The 11,776-nt window shown below is 48.2% G+C and overlaps 1 protein-coding gene across 3 annotated transcripts in view; it reads left to right on the top strand.

Annotated features, from left to right (window-relative positions):
* Positions 1-2,029: 2,029 nt before the first annotated feature.
* The window catches only part of PTAC6 (plastid transcriptionally active 6), a 94,623-nt gene continuing 84,876 nt past the window's right edge, over positions 2,030-11,776 (top strand). For all 3 annotated transcript variants that reach the window (XR_015542599.1, XR_015542598.1, XM_087389531.1), the window contains exon 1: positions 2,030-2,629. Coding sequence is in view for 1 of the 3 variants with exons in the window: in XM_087389531.1 (XP_087245657.1) it covers positions 2,078-2,629 (552 nt within the window). In the remaining 2 variants the exon portion in view is untranslated. The remainder of the gene's footprint in view (positions 2,630-11,776) is intronic.

The following is an 11,776-nucleotide window of genomic DNA, read 5'->3' as shown; positions in this document are numbered from 1 at the left end:
TTCATCATGTGTGTTGATACCCACTTAGAGGCTCCACCCTTTCAACTCATTGCATCAGGTTATTTTAGTCTCATAGACTCTTCGATCTTTCAAAGACTTTTGATAAAATTTCCTTTCTTTTACATAACTCTTTATGGTAAAACAATCCAACTACTAGTCAAGGCAAGATGCTTACTGAGAAGCCAAGCACCTCTACTAATAAAATGAAGATGTGCACGTATACTCATATAACTCAAAATTTGTGTATGCATTGAACTTCACTGTGTTCGCCTACTCAACATAAAAGCTAAAATCAATTACCATTAGTGGATGTAAAAGGTGAGGAGTGACAAACACTACAAGGGTATAAATAGAAATATTGTGTGTTAAAGGGATAGAGTGGTAGAGTGCTCTTAAATAAGGCTTAATGGATTACATTGAGCCTCTAGATCTTTCCCACACTTCTCCACCTTGTCTCGATTAATTCTCCACTGCCCTATCACAATCCACGCAACATCTCCACCCCATGTAGTCTTAATGAAGGGAAAGAGAATGGGTTGAGGAGCTTTACTCCAAATGTAGTACAAGCATTACTAGGCTCAACCTAGAATACATGTAGATTGGTGTGAGGAAATAACATGCTCTGGCATTGATAGCATGATTCACGTGTGCAAATGACATGCTTGCGAATGTAGTTTAAGAAAAAGGATGACCACAAAACTAAAGAGCACCAGTTGCAAATGTGCAAGCAAGGCATTGCTAATGCATTGACTAATATGCAAGCAAGATCCTAAGAGCAACAACTTTAACTACAACCATTGTGGGGACTAGGGTTGGAATAGCTAAAAGCAAATGGCTATCAGCTTTTATGCAAACACACCATCGCTACGGATGATGCGAGTAGTTGTATTGTATTAATTTAATATTTGCATCCACTATAGATTTGGATTTGAGGATACTTCCAACTATTTGAAAACTTAAAAAAAATAGCTTTCATCTCTGGCCTTTGTCTAGTTGAAAGGGAAGCACAATGTTTCACCTCTACTTGCAAATGGTACATCGTATTGTTGCTAAAGCCCATATATTAGGTCAATTAGACCGCAAGGAATTTTATTGGTTACACCAAAATTAGCCTATTGGGGGAATGGTCATGTACATGTATGCATATTAAGCAAAAGAATTGCATGACTGATCCTAGCTTAGTGTATGAAGGAATTTTGAAAGGAACACAAATTCCTTTGTACAAACTAGAATGGATCTCTATATTAGTGGTGTCTTGAAACTCCCTAAGTATGAAAGCCCTAAGAGTAAGTAGCTTCTCCTTCAAGTAAGTATTTGACAACAGGGGAGGTGCAATTGGATTAAATCAATTTTCATGTAGGAAATTGTCAGCGGATTGTGTAAGCCATATCACCTGAGGTCCCAACCTAGTCTTTATAGAGCCACAAATCGAGAACACACTTTCCTCTATCTTCCTTAAACCTCCACATTGGGAAATAATACCCCATAGTGCTTTATAGCCTAAGGGTTATGGAAGGTGAGTTTCCTCCAAGGAAATGAGGCTAGTTACACATTGGTGCCTGCCCTATGCCCAAGAAGGGGTGTTAGCTTGCGTGGTTACTACTTGTAATAACGCAATCTGTCCTGCAAATAGGGGCCTACCCATGAGCATGGGCAACCACTCCCCCCTACCCAACCCTGACAACAACCGGTTTGCCTCCCAATAGAAGAACTTGCTCACCCCGTGATTTTGTTAGTTCACAAGTTTTTCTCTTTGTAAGTCCACTTGGTGTGTAAACACACACACGGCCCAACCTTTTTCTCTTCATCAGACCAACTGGTGTGTAAACACACATCGCCGATCGTTTTTCCCATGGGCGGGCGGGCGGCCGGAAGTGGGTAACGGCCGTGACCATATCCGGAATGAATGTGTAGGTTCCAAATATTTGCACGTGATAAGCTAGAGTTCCCAATGAAAAGTGGAGGTTCCAAATATATATTTGCACGTGATAATCTAGAGATGTCTACTCTCTACTAAGGAGAGAGAAGGATAATGGAGTGACTTCGAGGCATCAACTTTCAAAATTTAGGAGCAGCTATGGCTTGCTCTTGCTCTTGCTCTTGCTCTTACTCTGACTCGCCATGCACTCATACTCATACTCGTACAAATGTAGTCGCTCATGGGAGGCTCACTCGAACTCTCAACCTCTGCAGCGCCTCATTGTTCCAGTCCCTCAGTGCTCACATGCCCCTTGTTTCCAATCTCCGTCGACTTCCCCTTGTCTCCCTCCAGCACGCTTGGAAACTTCACGCATTCCCTCACAACGAAACTTCATTGGGCGCAAGATGGGTGGTGAGAGCTCAGGACGATGACTTTGAAATCGAAGAAGTCATGGAACTGGATGGCGAAAAAGAGGAGGAGGAAGAGGAGGAACTGCAAGACTACGACACTGATTACGACATTGGAAAATCCAGTGACCGTGATCATTCCGAGAGCGACACATTCATATCCACACGAGGAGAGCCGGCAGAATCGATTGTTGAATACAAAATCAACGAAGAAGAGTTCCATAAGCTGTCCTTGCAGCATTGCGATTTTTTTATTAGACAGATTCCGGATCCAGATGGAGACGTTTATGATTTTCGCGAGGTACGCTGTGCGCCTTGCATCGCATTAAAGCGAGATGATTTCATTGTGTACCAAGGTCTCGACAATGCATGTAAAGGAGTGCATATCATCTCCAAATGTTTTGAGGGGACTTGTATAGAAGCTGAGGTCGAACCTTGTTATAGAGAGAGCTTTACCCACATAGAGTCAATGACAAAGATTTGATGGTTTGTCACTCATCTAGTCTGATGTTTGTCAGAACTCAAGTGAAGACTCATGCGTTATGGATTCGTGTCCATGGTCACTAACAAAGGAATTCTATGGTAGAGGTACCTGAAAGCTGTAAGCACGAAACCAAAGAGAGTTGGAAAGAGAGCACGAGTCGGAAATAGAATAACTCGATTGCATGTTTATGCAAAGCATGCCTCTCAATCCACAGGTATCAAAAGAGAAAACATGCAAGCAAAATATCTCCACATGCTAGGAACTCCTTGCGAGAGAAAAGATAACCAATGGAGGTCGGAAAGACAAGGATCTCGTAGTGCCTCTTTCCTAGCCAGAAAAATATAATTCTAGGGTAACCAAGGGGGTCTCGTATAGTGCTGAAGTCCCATTTCTATGTTCATTGTTGGTTGATTGTTCCCCACTAGTCTTCGGTGGTTCTAAAGTGTTCAACCCTGCAAGGAGGAGACCTCAAAACAGTGTGATCTCAGCACTATCTCCTCCAATAAAGGATAACAAAAACTAGTCGTAGCAAGTGTGGTGGCTATAAGTGGCATCTTTAGAGAGCATATCCATCTCTAGATAGAAGGTGAGATAGAACCAGCAAACAAAGGGGTGACGGAGAGCATGAACTGAATAGCAGCTAGGGAAGGTGGTTTCAACCAGCGTAGGGGAAGGCAAGCTGCCTAGCGGCAGTACATAGATGGAGTCGAGAACATCGCATGACCTCCTAGTCAGCATACAAGCTGTTTGAAGGGAGGGGAGGGGGGCGGGGGCATGCAACCTTATGCAATGGTTGCATGCACTCCAAATCAGTTTGTATTTCACTCCAAAAACCAGTTCCAGCTTTTGAGCAATGTCAGGATTGCAGCTGAGCCAGGACACCTCATGGTACCTCAATTATTTGACTCTCAAAATGTTGAATTTCTCTTAGCTCAATGTGACTACAAGCACATAATCAAAGTGGAAGAATAGAGTGGCTTTGATGCCAAATGAAACACCTCCCAAAGGGTTAGCCTTAGCTCTCAACTAAGCGTCTCTCTATCTTGGAGCTACTTGCAAGATCACCAAAGGTCAATACACAAACACAGGGACATAGCTGGTGTAGGCTAGTACATTTGTTGGAAAGGTCACCTCCCCATTTGTAAGCCCCCATATGAGGAGAGGATGGGGGGGTGGACCTGGGAACTGATGGAAGGCCACATGGGCAGCATTATGGCTGCCATGAGGGCAGAGATCAGAGAGGAAAAGGAAAGTACCTGGACGCATCAAAGTGGCTGCAACACATGGTGTCAAGACCATGGCAGATGGCGATGCATACATGGCATGGATCTGGCCTGGAAGAGGCAGATCTGGAGCAGCACAAGATGGTGGGCTATCCTGGGGTACAGGTGCTTATATGGCGAGCCATGTGGCAGTGGGTGTGGGCAGGAAAACAACCTGGAGCAGGCCCTGTATGTGGCGTAACCTGGCTAGGGTTACCAGCCGCCTGGTCGGCCAGAAAGGAGGGATGGTTGGGCTGGTAAGAGCCAGCCAACCAGGCCCTGGTTGGGGCAGATCTAGGGGCTGGGCCCTTGCATGGAAATGAGGGCTCATGCCCTAGTTTTGTGGGCCAAGAGGGCCCTTGTTTTGAACCCTAGAAAGGGCACATTATATAGGCCAGAGGGGGCAGGATGAGCAACCAGCAGGTTGGCCATTTTGGGCCTGCTGGGTTGGTTGATCGGCCAGCCCTCTGGGCCTATAAAAGGGAGGACCTTGTGCCCTCATAAATCATCACCTGGAGCAGCCAGAAGTCAGCAGATTGGAGCAGCAGGGAGACCTACCTTGGGACTATCTTCTGGAGGTGAAGGAGGTACATCATAGACTGCAGACAAAGCTGAGAAAGGGCTGCCCACCTAGGCTGGCTTCCGGACAGCAAGGTGGAAGGGATCTGGACGGAGAGTCTACATACGCTCGAGGTGGAGCACGCGGGGTCAAGTCTAGATATATCCGGCAGCTAGTAGAAGTACGTGGTAAGATCAAAGGACCATGCTCTGGTGGGACTTTGAATCTCTCTCTCTTTTGTATTGTGTCCATAGCTTTGGAAGGAAATATATATTCTTTTGGTAGCTTCTATATCTGGCTGGTTCATTGTCTATTGATGAGTTAGCACATCTATGTGATGTACATAAGTTTAAGACGTTTGTGATTCCACTCCCACACACACACTGTGTGAGATCCTGGACTATTCTATCAGTCTTCCACTGTGCGTACCCTGTGTTGGTCCATTTTTAACATGGTATCAGAGCCCAAGTTGTTAGAAATTACCCAACAGAGGGTACACACAGTGGAAGACTGATAGAATTGCCCAGGAGCTCACACAATGTGGTGTGGGGTGTGGAATCACAAACTTCTTAACTTAATGTGCATAGATGTGCAAGCCAGTAAATAGACAATGCTCAGAGACAAATATAGAAGCAACTCTTCATATTTCCGTCTGTCCAAAAAGTAGGACAGGATACAATACCAAAAGGTTCTCCTTCTAGATCTCTGAGCCGCCTCGAGCGTATGTAGACTATCTGTCGAGAGTGGTTCTCTCTACCTTACTGCCTGTAGATCAGCCTAGGTAGGCAGCACCTACTTGCTCAATCTGCAGCTCTTTGTAGGTCTCCTTCACCTCCTGGGAGTAGGCCCAAGAAAGCCCTAACTGCTGCTCCTGTCTGCTGTAGGTTTGCTACTCCAGAGGATATGAAATGAGGCCAAGGGGCCTCTCCTTTTATAGGGCACAAGGCCCTTTCAAATGGACCAACCAGCCAGCCCTAACTGGGCCGACTTGGTTGACTGGCCCAACCGACCTGGTTGGCTCAGCCCAACGAGTCCTATTAGGGCCCTTTGCTGGCCCCTTCTCGTGCGGGGTCAAGCCCATAGGTCCCGCCCTCTTCCAGGCCTTTGCAGGTCGCAATCCTGCCCACAAGGCGCGCCTTTGCTCCTGCTATGCTGTGCCATGTGCCAGCTCTGCTTGCAGGTCGTGTCCCTGCCTGTAGACACCCGCCATGCTGCTGTAGAGAGGCTGTACCTGACCATACAGGTCCTTGCCTGTCCCACCATCTTTTGTGCCTCTGCCAGGCTCTTGTGCTGCCCCGCCGCCTGCTATACACTGTCCTGCAGCAGCCCGTACTGATCTGTATAGTGGCGCCATGTCTAGGTATGTCTTGAGCAGTGCTGCCCAGACAGCCTTGCTGCTGTCCATGTGGCAGCCACCTCCTCTTTTGGCTGTGAGGTGCTGCCCATGTGGCAGCCCCCTCCCTCTCTTCTGTGGGCATCTTCTGCCCTAGGTCTCCCTCCCCCACGCTCTCCTCATATGGGGGCTTATAGATGGGGAGGTGACCTTTCCAACACTCCCTCTCACCGACACATCCAAGCCCAATGCCAACACGTCGATGATGGTGCTCAAGTAACTCCGTGGTCGTAGTCCTTTGGAACATTTCAGTGTCGAAATATTTTCTTGGCTTTTCATCTAGTGGCTCCTGCTCCTCCGGGTCTGGTTCCGCTTGTGCACATCATCCGGGTACACAAGTCCATCTTTGGTAGCACCACCTGGCACCACCTCCTTCAGTCACGTTCCTGCCTTCGAACTCGAGCAATCCAGCCGTCATGATCTTCTAGTTGTCCCTCTCATAATGAGTGAACAACCTAGAGTCTTCCAGGCACCATGCTCTGAGGGTCTGTTTCACCCCATCCTTCCTTTGGCAAGGTGTGCAACAAATGAATATTTCCAGATAACCTGGACCATGGACTCTCGCTGAGCTCTCAAGCAGGTACTCTTCTGGCTTCAGTACACTTTGTCCATCACCTTCCAGCAATCTGCGTCCGAGATTTGAAGAAGCACCCACACTTCCCCTTCCGCCTTCGAAGAAGGCCAATGTGAAAATCCACACTTTTCGAGAAATGCAAATGTGTGCAATGCATGCAGAATTCGAATGCCGATTGGCCCTCCAATGGGGAAGAGTGCCCTCGTGAGAGTACTTGTTTCTATTTCGACCTACATGCAAGGTGGGAGAGAGATGACGGATGAATGCAATGTGGTAGAGAGAATGCTATGTGAGATTTACAATGAAAGGGTGATAACCTTTCATTAATGTCCCTTGAGATCACTCAAGTTCCATCTTTCCATTTACACCTACCCTTAGCCTATGACCCATGCATCTACCATTCAATGCACCTTAATGCACCCTTCCCTTCCTATTGCCCCTAGGACCTAGACACGTGTGTGCACATTTTTATTAATAGAATAAGTATCACATGTCCAAATTCGATGCCGTATGAAGCAGTGGCTCCAGCTCAACTAGTCCTATCTACTCAGATGATCCATCGCCATAACAAATCGGTCGGTGTCCATCATAAATACAAATACATATTACACCATTGGCATATAACATAATAATAATGTTTTAATGTCTACTAATCACAAATTAGTGATTTCTCTTGTCATGACAGCCAATTCCTTCCAATCTCGCATTACCTGAGACAAATGAAGAGCAGAGTCTCTCCACAGCATGCTATAAAGGCTCAAATGAAGAACATCAAGTACATACCAGATTGTCGTACTGCTTGTGTGCTTGCTTTGAAAGCAAACCATGCACCTCATCGAGGCACACACTAATAGCTTGTGTAATCCTGTACTGTCCCCTTCTGAAGTACATCACCCATCTGAACATGAGACCCGAGGGCACTATGGAATCCACTCTCGTGTTTGTGTCAACAGCCACGCACTTGGAAGATACAAGCACTTCATGCTGTCCGTCACCTTCACAAAGGCATCTGACTCCTCGTCGACCCACATCTCAATGTCAGACATCCTCACTGTGGTTTCTAGGTCAACATATTTGATCTTAGTAACACAGGGAGATGTCACTAGTAACAACTCTTCGATTACCACATTTGCTTTGGCCTTTGTATGACCCTCTGAATGTGAGTCCCGGACTCCTTCCTTTTTTTTTCAGATCCGCCTTCTTCTTTTTGCAGTCCTTTGCAAAATGTCTTGGCGTGTCATAGTAGAAGCACTTCTTCTTTTGCTTTCTCTTGGAAGTGTCCTTCTCATATCAGAGTCGTCTTTCTTGGACTTGCCAGTGTGCAGGAGAGATGGTAGGGGCATGAAGCCCTGGATCAGACCTGGCAAGATGGAATTGCAGAGCAGGCGTACGGACTGCAGCAGGGCCCTATGAAGGGCACGATGACATCAGCGGGGTGTACGGAACTGTACGGCGCTGCAGAAGGGCCTGGTGCAGAGGCGCAACATGGCGGGGGTTACCCGGACCCTGCATATATAAGAGGGCATCAGCCCTTGAAGTGAGGGCCAAAAGCCCTAGTTTTGTGGGCCAGGGGCCCTGGTTATGAGAGCCCTTTTAGGGTGGTTTTGCAGCAGCCTGGTCGGCCTGTTTGGGTCGGCCAGATTGAGGCTGCCGGTCGGTTTCTACAAGGGGCCCTTAAGGGCCTATAAAAGCAGAGGCCTCAGGCCTCATTTGACATCCAGCCAAGCAGCTTTGGGAGGAGCAGAAAGGAGCAGCACATCCACCATCCTTGGGCCTCTACACAGGAAGTGAAGGAGAGGTGTTGCTGCAGACTTAGCTCCCGGGAGAGGCTGAACTTAGACTGTCTTCTAGGGCAGAAGGTTTCTGAGATCATTATCACTTGGAGAAGCAGTTGGGGAGCAGACAGCAGCAGCAGCAAGCCCATCCTTGGACCTACACACAGGAGGAGGAGGAGGCTGACATGGGGCTGCAGACTGAGCTCAAGGTGCTGCCCACCTAGGCTGGCTTCGGGACAGCAAGGTGGAAGGGATCTAGACAGAGAGTCTACATTTGCTCGAGGTGGAGCACGCGGGCTCAGAGATCTAGGAGTGCTTGACATTTAGTAGGAGAACCTTTTGGTATTGTATCCTGTCCTACTTTGTGGACGGACAGAAATATACAGAGTTGCTTCTATATTTGTTTCTGAGCATTGTCTATTTACTGGCTTGCACATCTATGCACATTAAGTAAAGAAGTTTTTCCACACCCCACACGCACACTGTGTGAGCTCCTGGGCATTACTATCAGTCTTCCGCTGTGCGTACCCTCCGTTGGGTCGTTTCTAACAATTCTCTCTACCTTACTGCCTGTAGATCAGCCTAGGTAGGCAGCACTTACTAGCTCAGTCTGCAGCTCTCTGTAGGTCTCCTTCACCTCTTGGGAGTAGACCCAAGAAAGCCCTAACTGCTGCTCCTGTCTGCTGTAGGTTTGCTGCTCCAGAGGATGTGTCAGAGGATGTGAAATGCGGCCAAGGGGCCTCTCCTTTTATAGGGCACAAGGCCCTTTCAAATGGATCTTCCAGCCAGCCTAACTGGGCCGACCTGGTTGGCTCAGCCCGACCAGCCCCATTAGGGCCCTTTGCTGGCCCCTTCTAGTGCGGGGTCCAGCCCATAGGTCCCGCCCTCTTCCAGGCCTTCTGCAGGTTGCAATCCTGCCCACAAGGCACGCTTCTGCTCCTGCTATGCTGCACCATGTGCCAGCTCTGCTTGCAGGTCGTGTCCCTGCCTGTAGACACCTGCCATGCTGCTGTAGAGAGGCCGTACCTGTCTGTACAGGTCCTTGCCTGTCCCGCCATCTTTTGTGCCTTTGCCAAGCTCTTGTGCTGCCCTGCCACCTGCTGTACACTGCCCTGCAGCAGCCTGTACTGATCCGTACAGTGGTGCCATGTCCAAGTATGTCTTGAGCAGTGCTGCCCATGTGACAGCCTTGCTGCTGTCCATGTGGCAGCCATCTCTTCTCTTTTGGCTGTGAGGTGCTGCCCATGTGGCATCCCCCTCCCTCTCTTTTTGTGGGCATCTTCTGCCTTAGGTCTCCCTCCCCCACGCTCTCCTTATATGGGGGCTTATAGATGGGGAGGTGACCTTTCCAACACAAGTAGGAGACTTACAAGTGTGGGAGCTTGAAGGTAGGGACCTTGCTGAAGGACGACCCTGATTCGAGAGCCCTTGGAAATCGACTTCCATGTTTGGAGGACAGTGCCCTTGCGAGAAGGAGGGTGACTCACGTTCAATTAGGTGGGTAAGGAGTTCTGGTCTACAGAAGGTTGAGTTTGTTCGATTTTGCTGTGTGGTTTAGTAGCAGAGATGTTGATGTCAGAAGCCTCTATAGCCCCTTCTCTCCCTTCCTCCTCCCCCAGATTTCTTTCTTTCACCATCCCTAACTTTGGAGAGTCTGGGAAACTGGATGGGACAAATTACCCTATTTGGAAGGTGAAGATCCGGAGTCATTTAGTGGCTTGGAAACTGACAACGGGAGCAGAGGCAAAGCCGGAGGATATGGTGGAAAACAAGGGGGAGATACTCATATCAGTAGCCGGAGAGGAGCTCGAAGCTTGGGAAGATAGAGATGCCGACGCCTTGGCATTGATCATAGGGACTACGGCGGACTCTGTGCTTCGTCACATCCAAATGACCAACACGTTAGTTTAGGATCTGTACGAGATAGATAACACATCCCGGATCTCGCTTCTTCAACATCAGCTCTACAACTTGGATATGGATGAGGGAGATTGGGTACATGACCACTTGACGAAGGTTAAGGTGGTAAGGGATCAACTAGCATCGATTGGTCAAAAGGTGGACTCGTGCCAGTTGGCCTTGATGATACTCAGGAGGTTACCTCGCAGTTTCAAAAGCTTCGTTACGACTTCTTCAGCTGGGCAGAGGGCCAAACCTTTGACTTTTGAGGAGTTGGGTCCATTATTGCTCCAGGAAGAAGCTAGAGAAGCTTACAACAAACAATGACAACAATGACAAGGCGTTGTTGGCAAAGGATTATACTGGCAAAGGGAAGGGCAAGCCTAACGGTGGCAAGTCCAAGAAGGATGACTCTGATGATGAGGACACTTCCAAGAAGCAGCAGAAGAAGACGTGCTTCTATTGTGACACCCCATGCCATTTTGCAAAGGATTGCAGAATGAAGAAGACGGATTAGAAAAACAAGGAGGAGTCCAACTCAGATTCAGAGGGTGACACAAAAGCCAACGGTAATTAAAGAAATGTTCTTGATGACATCTCCAGGTGTCATTGAGGTCAGATATGCCAACCTAGAAGCCACAATGAAGATGTCTGACATTGAGATGTGGGCCTATGGGGATGTTAGAAATGACCCAATAGAGGGTACGCACAACGGAAGATTGATAGTGTTGCCCAGGAGCTCACAATGTGTGCATGTGGGGTGTGGAATCACAAACTTCTTAACTTAATGTGCAAGATGTGCAGGCCAATAAATACACAATGCTCAAAGACAAACATAGAAGCAACTCTTTATATTTCCGCCCATTCACAGAGTAGGACATGATACAATACCAAAAGGTTCTCCTACTAGATGTCAAGCACTTCTAGATCTCTGAGCCCGCGTGCTCCGCCTCGAGCATATGTAGACTCTGTCCGGAGTGGTTCTCTCTACCTTCCTGCTTGTAGATCAGCCTAGGTAGGCAGCACCTTGAGCTAGGTCTGCAGCTTCCCCAGCCTTCTTGGTCCTCCAGGATAGGCTCCAAGTGCTGGTCTTTTGCTGCTCCTGCTGCTCTTGCTTGCTGCTCCAGAGAATATTGATGATCACAACACCTTGCTGCCTTAGAAGACAGCCAAGGTCCAGGCTCTACGGAACTCAGTCTGAAGCACACTTTCCACTCTCCTTCACCCCCAGTGTGAGGCCCAAGGGAGTGGCTTCTGGCTGCTCCTGTCTACTGCCTTTGGATGAATTATGAGGCCGAGGACCTCTCCTTTTATAGGCCCAAGGCCTGGTCAAATAAGCCGGCTGGTCAGCCCTATATTGGCTGAGTTAGTCTGGCTGAAAACCGACCTGGTTGGCTGCCCCTACCAGCCCAACCAGGGCCCTATATAAGGCCCTTTACAGCCTTTGTTCCGGGCTTTGACCAGCCTAACCAAGGCCTGGTTGGCTGCTCAACCAGCCCCAA

This window comes from Dipteris shenzhenensis, chromosome 18 (genome assembly GCF_047967505.1).
Source record: "Dipteris shenzhenensis isolate YYH24624 ecotype China chromosome 18, Dip_SZ_1.0, whole genome shotgun sequence".
Classification (NCBI taxonomy): Eukaryota; Viridiplantae; Streptophyta; class Polypodiopsida; order Gleicheniales; family Dipteridaceae; genus Dipteris; species Dipteris shenzhenensis.
Note: the sequence above shows the minus strand (reverse complement) of the source record. Positions and strands in the feature narration are given on the sequence as shown.